Source organism: Oncorhynchus kisutch, linkage group LG24, assembly GCF_002021735.2.
Source record: "Oncorhynchus kisutch isolate 150728-3 linkage group LG24, Okis_V2, whole genome shotgun sequence".
Lineage (NCBI taxonomy): Eukaryota > Metazoa > Chordata > Actinopteri > Salmoniformes > Salmonidae > Oncorhynchus > Oncorhynchus kisutch.
The window spans coordinates 32,504,922-32,527,445 of record NC_034197.2 but is presented as its reverse complement, the minus strand read 5'-3'; the positions used below and the strand labels follow the sequence as shown (position 1 = coordinate 32,527,445).

At 45.9% G+C, this 22,524-nt stretch overlaps 2 protein-coding genes across 2 annotated transcripts in view; both read left to right on the top strand.

Moving 5' to 3' along the window:
- On the top strand, window positions 1-6,507 carry LOC109880026 (kelch repeat and BTB domain-containing protein 12). Its single transcript, XM_031804068.1, has 10 exons — window positions 1-147; window positions 365-571; window positions 660-841; window positions 912-1,044; window positions 1,302-1,535; window positions 1,623-1,972; window positions 2,110-2,383; window positions 2,555-2,705; window positions 5,615-5,812; window positions 5,884-6,507. Exons 2-10 carry the CDS (start codon window positions 401-403, stop codon window positions 6,042-6,044), a joined length of 1,854 nt encoding a protein of 617 aa, XP_031659928.1. The 5' UTR covers window positions 1-147; window positions 365-400; the 3' UTR covers window positions 6,045-6,507.
- A 177-nt stretch (window positions 6,508-6,684) lies between these two features.
- LOC109880038 (NUAK family SNF1-like kinase 1) overlaps window positions 6,685-22,524 on the top strand; it is a 46,743-nt gene continuing 30,903 nt past the window's right edge. The window contains exon 1 of the mRNA XM_020472272.2: window positions 6,685-7,533. Within this exon, the coding sequence (XP_020327861.1) occupies window positions 7,210-7,533 (324 nt within the window). The 5' untranslated portion in view covers window positions 6,685-7,209. The remainder of the gene's footprint in view (window positions 7,534-22,524) is intronic.

Below are 22,524 nucleotides of genomic sequence, written 5' to 3'. Positions count from 1 at the left end.
GCAACCAAACAGTATTAGGGACAGACACAGCAACGGCCATTGACAGAGACACAACTCCATTCTCCATTATGATACAATGCAACTGACATGACTCCAGTCCTGAAAGAGAAGCACCATGCCCTGGAGAGGTTGTCCTGCAGACTGCTGGTACAGTAGCTCTGATCAGAGTAAACTAATGTGATGGTATTGCTTCTTAATCTAACTCTACCGCTACAGCTCAATGTCTGCCGTGTGGGGTGTACAAGGAGCATGTCTGCCCTGGTGTAGTGTTACACACACCGTTGTGTCTATTTCTGATGTCCCCACTCTCTCTTCTCTCTCTCTCTCTGCCTCTCTCTCTCTCTCTCTCTCTCTCTCTCTCCAGGTTTAGCATAGCCATCTTCACCCTCCAAGGTGAGAGATGGACCCCCAGGTGATGGTGCCTGGTCAGGCTGAACATGGACTTCTTCTGCTGGGGCAGCTGGAGAGGATGTGGGGGGCCAGGGAACTGACTGACGTGGTTCTCCTGGCCGAGGGCATTCCATTCCCCTGTCACCGGGTGGTGCTATCCGCCTTCAGCCCTTACTTCCAGGTAAGATAATTGTGCTTGTTTCAATGAACACCAAAATAAATATTACCATTTTACCATGGTGTTTACCATACTTCTTTTATCCCTCCAGGCCATGTTTACCTGTGGTCTGAGGGAGACCCGTGGAGGTGAGGTGCCTCTCAGGGACACTCCTGCCCAGAGCTTGGAGCTGCTCCTGGGGTACATGTACCGCGCCCAGCTGCCTCTCTCCCACGACAACACTCAGGGAGTGGCCGCTGCTGCCTTCCTGCTGCACATAGACGGGGCATTCAGGTGGGTTCAGGTGGCTACTGTTAGCCATGACACGACTAATACAATCACTACATTATGGTCACTATTACAGGTTGTGTCAGAGCTACATGTTGGACAGCATGGATACTTCCAACTGTGTAGGACTGTACCACTGGGCCAGAGACCTGGGGGCCGCTGACCTGGCAGACCTCGCCCTGAGATACTTGTGTCGTCACTTTGCCCAGGTAGGACCATATCATTCAGTATAATCTGAATATAATTCTTCCCAACTGCCACAGTCATGTCAATTTCCTCTTCTCACCACAAGAGAGCAGTAGTTCCCTGCATCTGTCTACAGGCAGAATTAAACAGAGCGGTCTGACATATAAACATTTATTAAATGTATTACCTACTCCCGCTCACAACGTCATCTCTTTGTATCACCTCTCTTCTCTTTCTCTCTCTCTCTCTCTCTCTCTCCCCTCCTCCCCTCTCCTTTCAGGTGTGTCAGGAAGAGGAGGTGTTGGAGTTGGACGCCCAGAGTCTGGGGGGTCTGCTGGGTTCAGACGACCTGAATGTGACCCAGGAGGAGAGCGTTCTGGAACTGGTGCTGCGCTGGGTGGAGAAGCGCAGGGGAGATGAGCAGAGTGAGGCCCAGGCCGTGGAGCTCCTCAGGCGGGTACGACTGGAGCTGATAGACCCCAACTTCCTCAGGAGAGCCAGGAGGAGAAACCCGGTGAGGATGGAAAGAGAAAGAGGAGGATGGAGAGAAGGAGATTTTAAAGCTATGTCCACCCTACTAATTGTAAGTGTATGGTTGCAGGTATTGCTCCGGGATGCGGAATGCTTCGGGATGATCGACGCGGCTCTTCAGACTTCTTATCTCTCTGTGGCGGCTGCCCCTCCTCGCCCCACCCTGCGTTACGGGATGGAGACCACAGACCTGCTCCTCTGCCTGGGGGGGACTGATGAAGGGGGCGTCCCAGCCCGCCGGGGGGGTCAGGCTGACCTCAGCTTATGCTTCGCCCCCCAGGCCAGAAGGACGTACTACATCCCCTCTCCAGTGAAGGGGACAGGGACGATCACGGCAGGGGCGGTGACAAGGGACAACAGCATAGTGGTGGCTGTAGAAGAGGAGGACGAACACAGGACCAAGAGGCTGGGGATGTACAGGTGTGTGTGTGTGTGTGTGTGTGTGTGTGTGTGTGTGTGTGTGTGTGTGTGTGTGTGTGTGTGTGTGTGTGTGTGTGTGTGTGTGTGTGTGTGTGTGTGTGTGTAAGATACATACCTGTCCTCTGTTGTCTGCCCAGGTATGATCGGTCTTGTGAGGGCAGCTGGGAGGAGCTATGCTGGGTGGGGTACAGGGACATGTATGCCCTGGCGGCACTAGGTGATGCCCTCTACCTGCTGGGGGGACAGATGAAGGTCAGGAACCATTACATCATCACCAACAGTGTTGAGAGGTGGTCGCTGAGAAGGGGCGGGTCCTGGCTGAGCTTCGCTCCTCTGCCTCTCCCATTGGCCTGTCACTGTGTGGTCAGCCTCAAGGACCACCTTTACGTGCTGGGGGGCTGGACGCCACAGGTGAGCAGGGATGTCAGTCAAAAAACCACTCAATCAATCACATATAGGTTATGTGATGCTTTTTACAATTGCATTTGTTACAAAGTGCAACTTGGGAAAACTCTGATCCTCCTCCCTTCTCCCTTCCTCACTCCCATCCTCTCTCTCCACCCCTCCTTCGTCCCCCTCCAGTCTGACCGTCCAGACGATGAGCCAGACAGGCTGAGTAGCCGTGTGTTCCAGTTTGACCCAGGCAAGGACCGGTGGATAGAGTGTGAGAACATGAGATACTCACGCTACCGCTGTGGAGTCGCTACACTCAATGGAGAGATCTACATGCTAGGTTAGAGTACGTCTTTCAATGGAGAGATCTACATGCTAGGTTAGAGCACGTCTTTCAATGGAGAGATCTACATGCTAGGTTAGAGTACGTCTTTCAATGGAGAGATCTACATGCTAGGTTAGAGTACGTCTTTCAATGGAGAGATCTACATGCTAGGTTAGAGCACGTCTTTCAATGGAGAGATCTACATGCTAGGTTAGAGTACGTCTTTCAATGGAGAGATCTACATGCTAGGTTAGACCACGTCTTTCAATGGAGAGATCTACATGCCAGGTTAGAGCACGTCTTTCAATGGAGAGATCTACATGCCAGGTTGGTTAGAGCACGTCTTTCAATGGAGAGATCTACATGCTAGGTTAGACCACGTCTTTCAATGGAGAGATCTACATGCTAGGTTAGAGTACGTCTTTCAATGGAGAGATCTACATGCTAGGTTAGAGTACGTCTTTCAATGGAGAGATCTACATGCTAGGTTAGAGCACGTCTTTCAATGGAGAGATCTACATGCTAGGTTAGAGTACGTCTTTCAATGGAGAGATCTACATGCTAGGTTAGAGCACGTCTTTCAATGGAGAGATCTACATGCCAGGTTAGACCACGTCTTTCAATGGAGAGATCTACATGCCAGGTTAGAGCACGTCTTTCAATGGAGAGATCTACATGCCAGGTTGGTTAGAGCACGTCTTTCAATGGAGAGATCTACATGCTAGGTTAGACCACGTCTTTCAATGGAGAGATCTACATGCTAGGTTAGACCACGTCTTTCAATGGAGAGATCTACATGCCAGGTTGGTTAGAGCACGTCTTTCAATGGAGAGATCTACATGCTAGGTTAGACCACGTCTTTCAATGGAGAGATATACATGCCAGGTTGGTTAGAGCACGTCTTTCAATGGAGAGATCTACATGCTAGGTTAGACCACGTCTTTCAATGGAGAGATCTACATGCCAGGTTGGTTAGAGCACGTCTTTCAATGGAGAGATCTACATGCTAGGTTAGACCACGTCTTTCAATGGAGAGATCTACATGCCAGGTTGGTTAGAGCACGTCTTTCAATGGAGAGATCTACATGCTAGGTTAGACCACGTCTTTCAATGGAGAGATCTACATGCTAGGTTAGAGCACATCTTTCAATGGAGAGATCTACATGCTCGGACGTTTTCTGTCTTTATTTTTCTCACTTCATCCAGATGGAAGCATGAGGGTCAAAACAGTTGGAACATAATAGTGAACGGAACATTTTTTATTTAACTAGGCAAGTCAGTTAAGAACAAATTCTTATTTTACAGCATTGAAGGTCCCCAAGAACACAGTGGCCTCCATCTTTCTTAAAGGGAAGATGTTTGGAACCACCAAGACTCTTCCTATAGCTGGCCTCCCAGCCAAACTGAGCAATCAGGGGAGAAGGGCCTTGGTCAGGAAGGTGACCAAGAACCCGATGGTCACTCTGACAGAGCTCCAGAGTTCCTCTGTGGAGATGGGAGGACCTTCAAGAAGGACAACCATCTCTGCAGCACTCCACCAATCAGGCCTTTATGATAGAGTGGCCTGACGGAAGCCACTCCAAAGTAAAAGGCACATGACAGCCTGCTTGGAGTTTGCCAAAAGGCACCTAAAGACTCTCAGACCATGAGAAACAAGATTCTCTGGTCTGATAAAAACCAATATTGAACTCTTTGTCCTGAATGCCAAGCATCACGTCTGGAGTAAACCTGGCACCATCCCTACCGTGAAGCATGGTAGTGGCAGCATCATGCTGTGGGGATGTTTTTCAGCGTCAGGAACTGGGAGACTAGTCAGGATCGAGGCAAAGATGAACGGAGCAAAGTACAGAGAGATCCAATATGAAAACCTGCTCCAGAGCGCTCAGGACCTCAGACTGTGGAGAAAGGGGTTTACCTTCCAACTGGACAACAACCCTAAGCACACAGCCAAGACAACGCAGGAGTGGCTTTGGGACAAGTCTCTGAATGTCCTTGAGTGGCCCAGCCAGAGACCAGACTTGAACCCAATCAAACATCTCTGGAGACATGAAAATAGCTATACAGCAATGCTCCCTATCCAACCTGATAGAGCTTGAGAGGATCTGCCGAGAAGAATGGGAGAAACTCCCGAAATACAGGTGTGCCAAGCTTGCAGCTTCTTACCCAAGAAGAATCGATGCTGCAATCACTGCCAAAGGAGCTTCAACAAAGTACTGAGTAAAGGGTCCGAATACTTATGAAAATGTGATATTTCATCTTTTTTTTTTAAATGATAAATTAGCAAAAATGTCTAAAAACCTGTTTTTGCTTTGTCATTATCAGATATTGTGTATAGATTGTTGAGGGGGAAAAAACGATTTAATCCATTTTAGAATAAGGCTTTAACATTACAAAATGTGGAAAAAGTCAAGGGGTCAGAGAATTTAGCAGTACGTTCAACCGGCCTCACAACTGCACACCACATGTACAGTGCCTTTGGAAAGTATTCAAAAACGACATTGAAGGCGGCTTACAGTAGAGAAATTAATATGAAATGATCTGGAAACAGCTCTGGTGGACATTCCTGCAGTCAGCATGCCAATTGCAAGATCCCTCAAAACTTGAGACATCTGTGGCATAATGTTGTGTGACAAAACTGCACATTTTTAGAGTGGCCCTTTATTGTCCCCAGCACAAGGTGCACCTGTGTAATGATCATGCTGTTTAATCAGCTTCTTGATATGCCACACCTGTCAGGTGGATGTATTATCTTGGCAAAGGAGAAATGCTCACTAACTGGGATGTAAACAAATTTGTGGACAAAATTAGAGCGAATAAAGCTTTTTGTGCAATGTCTGGGACCTTGTATTGTAGCTCATGAAACATGGGACCAACACTTTACATGTTACGTTTATATTTATTCAGTGCATATGTATGTTCTCCAGGGGGTATAGGGTGTGAGGGGGAGGACCGTGGCCAATCTCGTCGCTGCCTGAGCTCAGTGGAGATCTACAACCCAGAAGAAGATACCTGGAGGTCAGGGCCAACCCTCCCCACAGCTCTCCTCTCTTTACGAACCAATGCCTCCAACATTGGGGAGGTGGACGGCAAGCTGTACCTCTGTGGCTACTACAAGGGGGCAGGTGAGAACCAAACACATTTACACTGATCAATCAATAAATGAATCAATCAATTATCAATCCTATTTTGACAGGTCGCCATGAGATCATCACCAAGGAGATCTTAGAGCTGGATCCCAAGGACAACGTGTGGACGGTGGTGGAGCGTCGAGCAGCCATGCATGACAGCTACAGCGTCTGTCTGGTGGCCAACCTCAACCCCCGTGATCTCTCAACCCCGAGCTCTGACCATTGATGGACACAGGACAAAAATGGCCTACTCAGAGGAAGAGAAAACACAGAGACCATATTGCATAAAGAGGGACTCATGTTGCTCTAGGCCTACCCTATAACTTTGTTTCATCGTCAAGACATGATAGCCTAAAAGCTTATAAGTACTGTATGTGGTATCCCTCAGATGAAAGGATAAGGTATGGAAATCAATTGCTTTGTAAACTTACTCTGTAAGGACAGCCTGAGCTTTAGACCAGAGGTATTCAACTCTTACCCTATGAGGTCCGGAGCCTGCTGGTTTTCTGTTCTACCTGATAATTAGTTGGTGTCCCAGGTCTAAATCAGTCCATGAAATAATGCAGTAGAACTGGCAGTTGAGCTTGAGGGCTATAGACTACTAGCCTATCACACAGACTCTGCATGATGTGATGCCTGTACTAACATCTGAACTCTGTGTTTCAATAAAATACAAATTAAGACATTCAGGCTTTCCAAATATAAAATGTTTGGTCTGTAGGCCTATTTCTCTCCTTCCACAATACATATTCACAGTTCAACAATGTACTGGATCTTTAACTGATGTCCATCTCAAGCGTTTATTTTTCCGGGGAACGGAAAACAAACCAGTCTGATTGAACGGGTCATTCCTCGAGGACGTTGCTTACGTGCCAAGCATTCCTTCTCCTTCTCCTACTGTTCGGCATGGTCAGAAATAGGTCGGCGGAAAGCCCAAACTAGCCCAAATTAGTGTGACGCTGCATGTTGCTATGACAGCTGGCATCGGTATGGACTGGGGCGGATCCACCAACCCAATGGGACCATGTGGTTCTCACTGCTGATTTGTTGTGATTTGTTTTCAGATAGAGGAAAGAGAGAGAGCGAGTATGAACAGCAGCATAAGAACGGGAGGCGAGACAAAAGGAACAGGGGTTTCCCTAATGAGCTGATGTCTGGGATTATTAACCGAATACCCCTTTGACATTTAATTTCCTCAAGCAGAGTGAATCATTGATAGTAGCCTAGTGTTTTGTTGCTTCATCTATCTGCTATGAAACTGGGCAATTTGAGGCGTCCTTTAGTGGTTTGTAGGGATAAAGAAATATAACAAATCCTGTGTCAGTTTATGAAATATTTCCGCTGCCAAGTAGGCAACTAGTTGCGACAGGTGCGCACTGAGCGAGACCAGGATGGGCAGGCGGGAAATTCGCAGAGACCACCGCAGCAGCGTGATGAGCACTGAAGACCGGTCAGAACGGAGGGAGAACATGCAGGACACGGCAGATACCGAAACCGGCGATGATGGCTCCGAGACCTCAAGTCTGGACAGCCGTCGTCTCCTCAGCGGGGACAAGCGCCCCAGCCACACCGGGGAAACTGGCTCTATGCCGGTGGAAGTGAAGAAGCACCAACATAAACACAATTTGAAACACCGCTACGAGGTAATGGAGACGCTGGGAAAAGGCACCTACGGGAAAGTGAAGAGGGCGATGGAGAGAACGACCAGGAAGACAGTAGGTGTTTGTTTTTTTCAATTAAATATGTCTGTCTATCTCGATCCTATACTGTCCTTCCTTTCCATGTGTTAGCCTTTTATGTCATATTATAACCTAAATGTTCACTTTACAGATATTAGACCAACTCATCATTGCAACCAAATGTTTCTGAATGTGTGCTGCCTTCTATGTTAGGGGTACCAAGGCAAAATATGCATCTGTTATTGACATTTTGTTTGTTACCTGTATCGTGCGTTTGCTATATCACAAAGGGACCCCAGATGATGTGTGTGTGCTCTTGCCCTTGGCTGTGCCTGGAAGTCTCAGGCAGCTGTCCTTCAGTTATGTTTTGGTTCTTATCAGAATGATGTATTGTGTGTGTTATTAATTATTCATGTGTGATAGAGGACAGATTGTATGGGGAAGGTGTTGTCATCGGTCTAATGAATAGATGCATACTTTGTGTGCCTGCGTGCCATCTGTAGTGGATTAGCTTATACCCGCTGCTATGCCAGGGATCAGGGGCCTTCTGAGGGCCTAGGCCACCTTCTCGTTATCTGACTCATTACCCTTGACCCCTCACACACTCTCACTGGCATGCACCCAGGCCCACACACAGACACGGAGGGCAGGCAGCCCAGCGGTTAGAGTGTAACCGAAAGATGTAAAAATCTGCCCTTCAGCGAGGTAGTTAACCCCGCAACAACTACTCCCCAGACTTCGATGAAGACAGACATGGTGTTAAATGTGTAAGACACATTTTGGTTGAATGTATTCAGTTGTGCAACTGACTAGGTTTTCCCTTCCAAACACAGACAGTACCATTCTAGGTGTAATAATGAAGGATTGGTTATTCTAAAGGGGAAAAGAACCATATGACATGCGCATTATATGATTTGCAATATGGCTATTGGCTATCTATTAATGTATCTGAGAAAAATAATACATTATGAGAGAGAGAATTGTTTTGTTTTAATGGTTTTGTTGCTCATAGTTCAGGGTTTAATCCTTCAGCCTACTGTGAGCTGAAGACAAAGAGATAGATACCCCTTTCTGATATTTAGTAAACAAACATGTTATTATAGAGATAATCTGATGGGATATCAGATTAGGAGACTAGCCCAATCCTGTCACTGTCTGCTACTGTACTGGACACCCAGTCCCTCTTTCCTACATTTACTGGAGAGCGGGGATAAAGAATAGAAGAGAGGGAGAGCGAGATGGTGGCAGAATTCCTTGAGCCAGTGGCCAGTGCATACTGAGAATTCCTTGAGACAAATTGACCATATTTTTAGAAACAGGATCGAGAGCTGTTGTCTGAGTGAAGAAGGACAGATGAAGAAGAGATGTGGTGGGGAGGGGGAAGATGTGGAGGGGGTCTATGGAAAAGGAGAGAATGAAGGAATATAGAGGGCCGGGGCATTGACTCCAGATTAGGGTCGGAACATTTTGGCATCCTTACAGACGGCCTGCTAATGGAGACGAGTCTGGGAGAGGGGGGAGAGTTTGGGAGAGGGGGAGAGTCTGGGAGAGGGGGAGAGTCTGGGAGAGGGAGAGAGTCTGAGAGGGGGAGAGGCTGGGAGAGGGAGAGGGATGGAGGGAGAGAGTCTGGGAGGGGAGAGGGATGGAGGGAGAGAGGCTGGGAGGGGGAGAGGGATGGAGGCTGGGAGGGGGAGAGGGATGGAGGGAGAGAGGCTGGGAGGGGGAGAGGGATGGAGGGAGAGAGGCTGGGAGGGGGAGAGGGATGGAGGGAGAGAGGCTGGGAGAGGGATGGAGGGAGAGAGGCTGGGAGGGAGAGAGGCTGAGAGGGAGAGAGGGATGGAGGGAGAGAGGCTGGGAGGGGGAGAGGGATGGAGGGAGAGAGGCTGGGAGGGGGAGAGGATGGAGGGAGAGAGGCTGGGAGGGGGAGAGGGATGGAGGGAGAGAGGCTGGAGGGGGAGAGGGATGGAGGGAGAGAGGCTGGGAGGGGGAGAGGGATGGAGGGAGAGAGGCTGGGAGGGGGAGAGGGATGGAGGGAGAGAGGCTGGGAGGGGGAGAGGGATGGAGGGAGAGAGGCTGGGAGGGGGAGAGGGATGGAGGGGAGAGAGGCTGGGAGGGGGAGAGGGATGAGGGAGAGAGGCTGGGAGGGGGAGAGGGATGGAGAGAGAGAGGCTGGGAGGGGGAGAGGGATGGAGGGAGAGAGGCTGGGAGGGGGGAGAGGGATGGAGGAGAGAGGCTGGAGGGGGAGTGGGATGGAGGGAGAGAGGCTGGGAGGGGGATGGAGGGAGAGAGGGGGGAGAGGGAGAGAGGCTGGGAGGGGGAGAGGGATGGAGGGAGAGAGGCTGGGAGGGGGGAGAGGGATGGAGAGAGAGAGGCTGGGAGGGGGAAAGGGATGGAGAGAGAGAGGCGGGAGGGGGGAGAGGGATGGAGGGAGAGAGGCTGGGAGAGGGATGGAGGGAGAGAGGCTGGGAGGGGGAGAGGGATGGAGGGAGAGAGGCTGGGAGGGGGAGTGGGATGGAGGGAGAGAGGCTGGGAGGGGGATGGAGGGAGAGAGGGGGAGAGGGAGAGAGGCTGGGAGGGGGAGAGGGATGGAGGGAGAGAGTCTGGAAGGGGATAGAGGGAGAGAGGCTGGGAGGGGATAGAGGGAGAGAGTCTGGGAGGGAGAGAGTCTGGGAGGGAGAGAGTCTGGGAGGGAGAGAGTCTGGGAGGGAGAGAGTCTGGGAGGGAGAGAGTCTGGGAGGGAGAGAGTCTGGGAGGGAGAGTGTCTGGGAGGGGGAGAGTCTGGGAGAGGGATGGAGGGAGAGAGGCTGGGAGGGGGAGAGGGATGGAGGGAGAGAGTCTGGGGTATGTCAGTACAGTAAGCTTTGTTGTAGGTCACTTTCACTGACTGAATGTGGGACTGAATGTGTGCAAACTGCATTATTGGACATATTATAGGAGGGCAGTTGAACTCCCTCTTATGTTAGATAAGGCTCTGCCACCCAGCAAGTACACTAATTCTATATTTGTACTACATATGTTTAGACTCATGACTCCATCTCTTTCTCTCTGTGTCCCACTTTCTCTCTCGCTCTCTCATACTCTTTCTCTCGTTTCAGCACACACCCTAGTCATTGTCCTTTCAGGAATGCTGTGTGTTCCCGTAGGTGTCTAGAAGAGAGCAAAACCCAGAGTGTCCTTCTCTCCTTCTCTGTGCTCTGCTGGTCAGGTCTTAATGCCCCAGAGGAAGGCAGGAGGGGCAGTGGAATGCCAGGCTTTTCCCCAGGCAGGCCTGAAGTGACCCCCCCCCCCCCCCCCCCCCCCCCCCCCCCCCCGCTCTCAGTTCTCATTCTGTTAACCCTGTGCCTCCCTCTTCCCCACTCCCTCATGCTCTCAGTTCTCCTTCTGTTAACCCTGTGCCTCCCTCTTCCCCACTCCCTCCTGCTCTCAGTTCTCCTTCTGTTAACCCTGTGCCTCCCTCTTCCCCACTCCCTCCTGCTCTCAGTTCTCCTTCTGTTAACCCTGTGCCTCCCTCTTCCCCACTCCCTCATGCTCTCAGTTCTCCTTCTGTTAACCCTGTGCCTCCCTCTTCCCCACTCCCTCCTGCTCTCAGTTCTCCTTCTGTTAACCCTGTGCCTCCCTCTTCCCCACTCCCTCCTGCTCTCAGTTCTCTTTCTGTTAACCCTGTGCCTCCCTCTTCCCCACTCCCTCCTGCTCTCAGTTCTCCTTCTGTTAACCCTGTGCCTCCCTCTTCCCCACTCCCTCCTGCTCTGTTCTCTTTCTGTTAACCCTGTGCCTCCCTCTTCCCCACTCCCTCCTGCTCTCAGTTCTCTTTCTGTTAACCCTGTGCCTCGCTCTTCCCCCCCCCTCCCTCATGCTCTCCACTGCCCCCTCTCACACCCCTTTTACGCCCTCAACCTCTAAGCCCTTTCACCAAATGCTAGCCCTCCCTCCTTTCCTCACATAGTCTCCACTACCCCCTTCTCCCCCACCATTTCAATTCAAGGGCTTTATTGTCATGGGAAACGCATATTGACATTGCCAAAGCAAATGAAGTAGATAATAAACAAAAGTGAAATAAACAGTAAACGTTACACTCACAGAAGTTCCAAAATAATAAATTACTTTTGAAATGTCTTTACGTATATACTGTTGAAGTCAGAAGTTTACATACACACCTAAGCCAAATACATTTAAACTCAGTTTTTCACAATTCCTGACATTTACTCCTAGTAAAAATTCCCTGTCTTAGGTCAGTTAGGATCACCACTTTATTTTAAGAATGTGAAATGGCAGAATAATAGTAGAGTTATTTATTTAAGCTTTTATTTCTTTCATCACATTCCCAGTGGGTCAGAAGTTTACATACACACAATTAGTGTTTGATAGCATTGCCTTTAAATTGTTTAAAGCCTTCCACAAGCTTCCCACAATAAGTTGGGTGAATTTTAGTCCATTCCTCCTGACAGAGCTGGTGTAACTGAGTCAGGTTTGTAGGCCTCCTTGCTTGCACACATACTTTTTCAGTTCTGCCCACAAAGTTTTTATAGGATTGAGGTCAGGGCTTTGTGATGGCCACTCCAATACCTTGACTTTGTTGTCCTTAAGTTATTTTGCCACAACTTTGGAAGTATGCTTGGGGTCATTGTCCATTTGGAAGACCAATTTGCGACCAAGCTTTAACTTCTCAACATCTGACAAGACTGATGTCTTGAGATGTTGCTTCAATATATCCACATAATTTCCCCGCCTCATGAAGCCATCCATTTTGTGAAGTGCACCAGTCCCTCCTGCAGCAAAGCACCCCCACAACATGATGCTGCCACCCCCGTGCTTCACGGTTGGGATGGTGTTCTATGGCTTGCAAGCCTCCCCCTTTTCCTCCAAATATAGCGATGGTCATTATGGCCAGTTCTATTTTTGTTTCATCAGACCAGAGGACATTTATTCAAAAAGTATGATCTTTGTCCCCATGTGCAGTTGCAAACCGTAGTCTGGCTTTTTTGATGGCGGTTTTGGAGCAGTGGTTTCTTCCTTGCTGAGCGGTCTTTCAGGATATGTCGATATAGGACTTGTTTTACTCTGGATATAGATACTTTTGTACCTGTTTCCTCCAGCATCTTCACATGGTCCTTTGCTGTTCTGGGAATGATTGGCACTTTACACACCACAGTACTTTCATCTCTAGGAGACAGAACGCGTCTCCTTCCTGAGCGGTATGACGGCTGCGTGGTCCCATGGTGTTTATACTTTGATTTTCCCATGATGTCAAGCAAAGAGGCACTTAGTTTGAAAATAGGCCTTGAATTACATCCACAGGTACACCTCCAATTGACTCAAATGATGTAAATTAGCCAATCAGAAGCTTCTAAAGCCATAACATCATTTTCTGGAATTTTCCAAGCTGTTTAAATGCACAGTCAACTTACTGTATGCAAACTTCTGACCCACTGGAATTGTGATTAAGTTAAATAATCTGTCTGTAAACAATTGTTGGAAACATTAGTTGTGTCATGCACAAAGTAGATGTCCTAACCAACTTGCCAAAACTATAGTTTGTTAACAAGACATTTGTGGAGTGGTTGAAAAACGAGTTTTAATGACTCCAACCGAAGTGTATTTAAACTTCCAATTTCAACTGTATACAGTGTTGTAACGATGCGCAAATAGTTAAAGTTGTAAATAAATAAACATAAATATGGGTTGTATTTACAATGATGTTTGTTCTTCACTGCTTGCCCTTTTCTCGTGGCAACAGGTCACAAATCTTGCTGCCGTGATGGCACACTGGCATTTCACCCAGTAGATATGGGAGTTTATCAAAATTGGGTTTGTTTTTGAATTCTTTGTGGATCTGTGTAATCTGAGGGAAATATGTCTCTCTAATATTGTCATACATTTCGCAGGAGGTTAGGAAGTGCAGCTCAGTTTCCACCTAATTTTGTGGGCAGTGTGCACAGCCTGTCTTCTCTTGAGTGCCAGGTCTGCCTACGGCGACCTTTCTCAATAGCAAGGCTATGCTCACTGATTCTGTACATAGTCAAAGCTTTCCTTAAGTTTGGGTCAGTCACACTGGTCAGGTATTCTGCCATTGTACTCTCTGTTTAGGGCCAAGTAGCATTCTAGTTTACTCCATTTTTTTGTTAATTCTTTCCAATGTGTCAAGTCATTATCTTTTTGTTTTCTCCTGATTTGCTTGGGTCTAATTGTGTTGCTGTCCTAGGACTCTGTGGGGTCTTTTTGTGTTTGTGAACAGAGCCCAAGGAACAGCTTGCTCAGGGGACTCTTCTCCAGGTTCATCTCTCTGTAGGCGATGGCTTTGTTATGGAAGGTTTGGGAATCGCTTCCTTTTGATTATTAGCGGGTATTGCCCTAATTCTGCTCTTCATGCATTATTTGGTGTTTTACATTGTACATGGAGGATATTTTGCAGAATTCTGCATGCAGTCTCAATTTAGTGTTTGTCCCATTTAGTGGATTCTTGGTTGGTGAGCGGACTCCAGACCTCACAAATTATATAAGTCACATGTGCCGAATACAACCAGTGTAGACCTTACAGTGAAATGCTGAATACAACCAGTGTAGACCTTACAGTGAAATGCTGAATACAACCAGTGTAGACCTTACAGTGAAATGCTTACTTACGAGCCCCTAACCAACAATGCAGTTTTTTTTAAATACGGAAAGAATAAGAAATAAAAGTAACAAGTAATTAAAGAGCAGCAGTAAAATAACCATAGCGAGACTATATACAGGGGGGGGGGGGGTACCGCTACAGAGTCAAAGTGCGGGGGCACTGGTTAGTTGAGGTAATATGTACATATAAGTAGAGTTATTAAAGTGACTGCATAGATGATAACAACAGAGTAGCAGTGGTGTGGAGAGGGGGCAATGCAAATAGTCTGGGTAGCCATTTGATTAGATGATCAGGAGTCTTTTGGCTTGGGGGTAGAAGCTGTTTAGAAGCCTCTTGTATCTAGACGTGGTGCTCCGGTACCGTTTGTCATGCGATAGCAGAGAGAACAGTCCATGACTAGGGTGGCTGGAGTCTTTGGCAATATTTAGGGCGTTCCTCTGACACCGCCTAGTATATAGATCCTGGATGGAAGGAAGCTTGGCCCCAGTGATGTACTGGGCTGTTCGCACTACCCTCTGTAGTGCCATGCGGTCGGAGGCCGAGCAGTTGCCATACCAGGCAGGGATGCAACCAGTTCAACATGTTCTTGATGGTGCAGCTGTAGAACCTCATGAGGATCTGAAGACTCATGCCAAATCTTTTCAGTCTCCTGAGGGGGAATAGGTTTTGTCGTGCCCTCTTCACGACTGTCTTGATGTGCTTGGGTGTTGGTGATGTGGACACCAAGGAACTTGAAGCTCTCAACCTGCTCCACTACAGTGCCGTCGATGAGAATGGGGTGTGCTCGGTCCTCCTTTTCCTGTAGTCCACAATCATCTCCTTTGATGAAGGGCAATGGATTCTATAACTGATTCAAGTATTTTTAGCCAGATCCTAATTGGTATGTCGAATTTGATGTCCCTTTTGATGGCATAGAAGGCCCTTCTTGCCTTGTCTCTTGTCACTTCTTTGTGGAAGTTACCTGTGACCTTAGGCCGAGGTATGTATAGTTTTTTGTTTGCTCTAGGACAGTGGTTCCCAAACTTTTTATAGTTCTGTACCCCTTCAAACATTCAACCTTGAGCTGCGTATCAAATGTTGTTTTTTGCCATCATCGTACGCCAGCCACACACACATTACACAATACATTTATTAAACATAAGAATGAGTGTGAGTTTTTGTCCAACCTGGCTCATGGGAAGTGTCAAAGAGCTCTTATAGGACCAGGGCAATAATAATAATATTAACAATAATTTTGCTCTTTATTTAACCATCTTACATATAAAACCTTATTTGTCCATCAAAAATTGTGAATAACTTACCACAGGTTAATGAGAAGGGTGTGCTTGAAAGGATGCACATAACTCGCAATGTTGGGTTGTATTGGAGAGAGTCTCGGTCTTAAATCATTTTCCACACACAGTCTGTGCCTTTATTTCATTTTCATGCTAGCGATGGCCGAGAATCCACTCTCACATAGGTACGTGGTTGCAAAGGGCATCCGTGTCTTAACAGTGCGATTTGCCAAGGCAGGATACTCTGAGTACAGCCCAATCCAGAAATCTGGACTGAAGGCAGGGCATGAAAGGGATAACGAATCCAGTTTAGGGAAAGTGCCTGCGTAATTGTGCACACAACTCACTCAGGTGCTTCGCTATATCGCATTTGACATTGTCCGTAAGCTTGAGTTCATTTGCACACAAAAAATCATACAATGATGGAAAGACCTGTGTGTTGTCATTGTTAATGCAGACAGAGAAGAGCTCCAACTTCTTAATCAGCCTGAATTTTGTCCCACACATTGAATATATTTGCAGAGAGTCCATGTATTCCTAGATTCAGATCATTCTGGTGATTTAAAAACATCACCCAGATAGGCCAGTCGTGTGAGAAACTCGTCATCTTGCAAGCAGTCAGACAAGTGAAAATGATGGTCAGTAAAGAACTTTAACTTCTTGCGTCGAGCCATCCCGGATCCGGGATCGTGAATACAGCCTCAAGCTCATTACCATAACGCAACGTTAACTATTCATGAAAATCGCAAATGAAATGAAATTAATATGCTAGCTCTCAAACTTAGCCTTTTGTTAACAACACTGTCATCTCAGATTTTCAAAATATGCTTCTCAACCATAGCAAAACAAGCATTTGTGTAACAGTATTGATAGCTAGCGTAACATTTAGCGTTAGCATCAGCAGGCAACATTTTCACAAAAACCAGAAAATCATTCAAATAAAATCATTTACCTTTGAAGAACTTCAGATGTTTTCAATGAGGAGACTCTCAGTTAGATAGCAAATGTTCAGTTTTTCCTGAAAGATTATATGTTTAGGAGAAATCGCTCCGTTTGGTGCGTCACGTTTGGCTACCAAAAAAACCTGAAAAATCAGTCATCAAAACGCCAAACTTTTTTCCAAATTAACTCCATAATATCAACTGAAACATAGTAAACGTTGTTTAGAATCAATCCTCAAGGTGTTTTTCACATATCTCTTCATGATATATCGTTCGTTGAAAGCCTCCTCTCTCCTCTCAATCACTGGATGACTGCGTGCAGCTTATGTTATGTTTAATAAATGTATCATATTGTGTGTGTGTGTGTGTGTGTGTGTGTGTGTGGCAGGCTTACAATGATGGTAAAAAACAACATTTGACCCTGGTGCAAAAGAGGGGGACTATGAAAAGTTTGGGAACCACTGGCCTAGAGTAACATAAACGAATGAACATGCTTTCATGTTCTTTGAAATAATTGTTTTTTAGTTTTCTAATGTTACTTACGACTTTTATAAACACAACCAAATTATTATTCTTCACATAGGAAATATGAAATGGATTTATTACACTGTTAGAATGTTGATGTCTCATTTGACTGGAAGTGTTGGAAATTGGCTTTTGGCCTACTTTGTAGACTTTGTAGAATTATACAAAACATGTCCTTTACTCTATCTAAACAAATATTTTTTGTTATATTTTTACATGGGTATATTTCCACTAATATTCCTTCATGCAATTCATGCTTTACAATTGTTCATGCAATATTTGTCAAGGCTTGGTGTTCGTTTGTGCACCTTGCAGGTTGATATGCATCTGAAGCGTATGCTAAATGTGACACCCGGCAACATTCTCAACATTCTCTAGCGGGTATTTATAGGCTGAAAGGTCAGGTGGTTCTAGTGTTGATTTGGTTTTCAAGATCATGTGGGCTACGGCTGAGGACAGGAACAAGTACAAGAAGTCCCGCTATGACCTCCGCAGATTCATCAAACGAGCAAAAGGACAATCTAGGAGTAAGGTGGAATCATTTTACAAAGGCTTTGACGCCCACCGTATGTGGCAGGGGCTACAGTCCATTACGGAATGCAAAGGATGCTGTGATCTTCCAAACGATGCCTCCCTACCGGACGAGCTCAATGCATTTTATGCACGCCTGAACAATAACAACATTGTGCTGGGTTTGAGGGCTGCCACCGACCCAGAGGACTGGGTGATCTCGCTCTCCGAGGCCGACATGAGTAAGGTCTTTAATAAGCTCAACACCTGGCAGGCTGCTGGGCCTGACGGTATTCCAGGGCTCGTTCTCAGAGTATGCGCAGAACAGCTGGCAGGCATATTCATGGTAATTTTCAACCTCTCCTTGTCCCAGTCTGTAATGACCACCATCATTCCTGTCCCCAATAACTCTAAGGCTTCATGCCATAATAACTACCCGCCTGTAGCACTCACATCTGTAATCATGAAGTGCTTTGAGAAGCTGTTTATGGCACACATCAACTTCATCATCCCAGGCATCCTAGACCCACTCAAATTTGCATACCGCCCCAACAGATCCATAGACGACTCAATCTCAATTGCACTCCACACTGCCCTCACCCACCTAGATAAGAGGAATACCAATGTGAGAATGCTGTTCATTCACTACAGCTCAGCATTGAACACCATTGTCTCCTCCAAGCTCGTCACCAAGTTTAGAACCCTGGGACTGAACACCTCTCTTTGCAACTGGATCCTGGACTTCCTGACGGGCTGACCGCCATGCTGACCCTCAACACGGGGGCCCCACAGGGATGTGTGCTTAGTCCCCTTCTGTACTCCTTGTTCACCCACGACTGCCTGGTGATGCACAATACCAACAACATTGTCAAGTGTGCTGACGACACGACAGTGGTAGGTCTGATCACCGGCGACGATGAGAGGTCAGTGACCTGGCAGTGTGGTGCCGGAAAGGGGGGGAGGGGAACGAACCCCTTCCACATCAACAGGGTTGTAGTACAAAGGGTCGAGGACACTCACAGGGCCCTACACACTCATGCACACTGACACTCCAACACACACACATAATATGCACATACATTCATATTGACTCTAAACACACGCACAGCCACTCACTTACAATCATCATATAGCCTATGCTGCTGCTACTCTGTTTATCCTATATCCTGATCACCTCACTCCTATACATATTTACCTTTTACAGTGCATTTGGAAAGTATTCAGACCCATGGACTTTTTCCACATTTTGTTACGTTACAGTCTTATTCTAAAATGGATTAAATAAAATAAAAATCATCGTCAATCTACACACAATACCCCATAATGACAAAGCGAAAAGTTTTTCAGAATTGTTGCTAATTTATAAAAACGAAAAAACGTATTTACATAATTATTCAGACCCATAGCTATGAGACTCAGATGCATCCTGTTTCCATTGATCATCCTTGATGTTTCTACAACTTGATTGGAGTCCATCTGTGGTAAATTCAATTGATTGGACATGATTTGGAAAGGCACACATCTGTCTATATAAGGTCCCACAGTTGACAGTGCATGTCAGAGGTCAAAGGAATTGTCCGTAGAGCTCCGAGACAGGATTGTGTCGAGGCACAGATCTGGGGAAGGGTACCAAAAAATGTCTGCAGCATTGAAGATCCACAAGAACACAGTGGCCTCCATCATTCTTAAAGGGAAGATGTTTGGAACCACCAAGACTTCCTAGAGCTGGCCGCCTGGCCATGGAGAAAGGGCCATGTTCAGGGAGGTGACCAAGAAGCCGATGGTCACTCTGACAGAGCTCCAGAGTTCCTCTGTGGAGATGGGAGGACCTTCAAGAAGGACAACCACCTCTGCAGCACTCCACCAATCAGGCCTTTATGGTATATTTCTGTAGCCAGACGGAAGCCACTCCTCAGTAAAAGGCACATGACAGCCCGCTTGGATTTTGCCAAAAGGCACCTAAAGTACTCTCATACCATGAAAAGAAGATTCTATTTGGGAGAAACTCCCCAAATACAGGTGTGCCAAGCTTGTAACATCATACCCAAGAAGACTCGAGGCTGTAATCGCTGCCAAAGGTGCTTCAACAAAGTACTGAGTAAAGGGTCTGAATACTTATAGAAATGTGATATTTCTGTAGTTTTTATTTTTATGCAAAAATGTCTTAACCTGTTTTTGCTTTGTCATTATGGGACATTGTGTGTAGATTCAGGAGGGGAAAAAACTATGTAATCCATTTTAGAATAAGTCTGTAACGTAACAAAATGTGGAAAAAGTCTGAATATTTTCTGAATGTACTGTACTTTGTGTTTTTATTTCTTGTGTGTTTTTGTTCTACCTTATGTTATTTTTAGTATTACATTGTTATTGATTACTACATTGTTGGGTTTAGAGCCTGCAAGAAAGGCATTTCACCTGCTTGTGCGTTAACTTGAAACTTGATGTGTGTAATTCCAGTCCATATAATATACAGTACAGTAATACAGTCCACACTCAAAGACTAGCCTATCAGAGCTTGTTTCATGTATTTAAACAAGAGAGCATAGCTACATCTATGGGCTTTTATGTTTTTATTGTAACGGCGTTCTTCGTTTGTTGAAAGAGAGTCGGACCGAAATGCAGCGTGGTGGTTACTCATGTCTTTAATGAATGAAAAGTGACGATACATGAAATAACTAATAATAAATACAAAAAACAACAAACGGAACGTGAAACCTAATTACAGCCTATCTGGTGATACTACACAGAGACAGGAACAATCACCCACGAAAGACAAAGCGAACTCAGGCTACCTAAATACGGTTCCCAATCAGAGGCAACGAGAAGCACCTGACTCTGATCAAGAACCGCCTCAGGCAGCCAAGCCTAACTAGACACACCCCTAAACCTAGCAATCCCAAATCCTATAAAACCCCAATACGAAACACAACACGTAAACCCATGTCACACCCTGGCCTGACCAAAATATATAACGAAAACACAAAACACTAAGACCAAGGCGTGACATTTATGTTGTGCGTAATGTGCCTATATCATAGGCTATGTATTGGATAACGGTACAATCATTTGGGCTTTGGCTCTGAAATGTCTTCAATGTCGTGCTCATCGGGCTAAGGTAGACTTTTCATGCTGATCAAAGCTAGACATATTTTCATGCTTTAGAATGACACTTCCGGTTTTGGCAGGAAATTTCGGGTCACCCGGGAGAAAAGGGATTTATTCTCGGGATGGAACATTTGTCAAATACTAGGAAAATATTTAACCCTACCACTTACGTTATATCATGGCAGAGATTGTGTATACCAAGTCATTTGGTCTCTTCTATATAGCAGCATGTATACCTCCACAGTCTATTCTATGGGCCTGTATAATTGTATGTAAGCCTATACTCATGGTAATTATTTCTGTTCTCTCCATAGAAACACGTTAAGACTCGCACGTTCACTGTGAGCAGTCAATACGTAGGAATGTGGTGTGTTGAAACCAGTAACTGAATAAACCTGTTCTTAAGATATCTTGGAATACACGTCAAATAACACTATTTGATGCGCCAAATAAGCTTTTAATTTAAAACGTCAAATAACACAATTCTATTATAGAATGATGTGTGTGCAAGCCAAGCTCAACCATTATGATCACTGTCTAAGCTGTACAATACCGAGTTCTTAATAAGGCACTATTTGTTCGACCGAATGTGAAAACATCTGAGTGAGCATTTGAAATTAGATCAGGATCAAACGAGCAGGATCAAAAATGTTTGCAAATATCTTCGATACAGATGTTATCAGCAACTTTTGCGGTACCTAGCTTGCACCAATGCAAACTGCCTGAAAACAATGAAGAGTAGAAACTAGTCGTTTTCAATATTCTTAGCAATGATTTAGGAATCCATGTGAATAAGTATTAGCTAGGTAGCCACTTGTTGTACTTCTATTGAAATAGCTAGCTAGCCTGCTACTTGACCCTGTTGCCCAAAACCAACATTATAAGCAGCCAGCTAGCTTCATCTGACTTAACCTGGTCCAGTCAAGCCATAGCATATGTGTAGTGAAGTTAGCCACAATAAGGATTAGCCACAATAGTGGATTTTGCGGTTTGCCTTTTAAAATAAAAGTCCCTCTTTGAAAGTGATGCAGAAGGTTACAATTGGTGAAATCGTGCCATATTTTGACTTGATAATGTTAAACATGGTTGGAGTGTTGGAATGTGGACCAATGAAATGGGGTATCAGTCTACTCGGTGACACCCAGAGAACACAACTGTGAAGAGTTTACGGAAATATTAGCGTCGTAGCTCTTATTGCGGGACTTTGACTGTGGGGAAATCACCTCCCCAGTCACCCTATTGTGCATATTGACATTCATATTGCACTGTACAGCCTTACCTAAAGATTGGGGATCAATGAAATGGGATATCAGCCTACTCAGTGCCCAAGTGCTTTTTTCCCAAAGTCCTCCTCAAGAGTTATCAGGCTCCAAAACATCCACTTTGTACAGTTTTTCCTCTGGAATAGTGTTCAATTCACATAGTAGGTTGACTGGTACAATAAATGTGGCTTAATTCACAGTTGTTTCAGAGTCCCGCAACAAGAGCTACGACGCTAATGGTCTCTGGCTCTCACTGAGTAGACTGATACCCCATGTCATTGATCCACAATCTATAGGTAAGGCTGTACAGTGAAATAAGTATGTCCCCAATGAAATTCTAAAGTCTAATACATCCAATGTGATTTCAACAGATCTTTGTCAAATTAACAAAGTATTGTCTTTTGTTGAATTTATATAAGAACATTCCAACCTCATTTCGCATGATCTGTTGTTCCATTATGGACTTTCATTTTGAAGGCAAACCTCAAATTCCACTATTGTGTCTAATCCTTATTGTGGCTAGCTATGGTCGGACCCACATCGACCATCATTAATCAAATAAAAACTGTCTTATAAATGTATGGGCATTTTAGATGACGACACTTAGCTCGGTAGTTAGCTAGCTAGGTCATGTCGTTTTGCTATGTTTTTGGGGAAGAACATTGTGTGCATCCATCAGCTAGTTAGCTTTTTTTACGACCAGCACTTTCCAGAGCTTGGGGAGGTGTGTCTGCGCTCATCCGGCAGCGGCACGGGCGCCAGACAAAAACCTTTACCAGCATCATAGCATACGTATG

What these genes read in the sequence shown, in the direction of transcription:
- LOC109880026 (XM_031804068.1), top strand. Translation starts at nt 401, where the DNA reads ATGGACCCCCAGGTGATGGTGCCTGGTCAGGCTGAACATGGACTTCTT. An exon ending in CACATAGACGGGGCATTCAG is followed by an intron (nt 842 to 911) that starts GTGGGTTCAGGT and finishes TCACTATTACAG; the next exon opens with GTTGTGTCAGAGCTACATGT. An exon ending in TGTGTCGTCACTTTGCCCAG is followed by an intron (nt 1,045 to 1,301) that starts GTAGGACCATAT and finishes CTCTCCTTTCAG; the next exon opens with GTGTGTCAGGAAGAGGAGGT.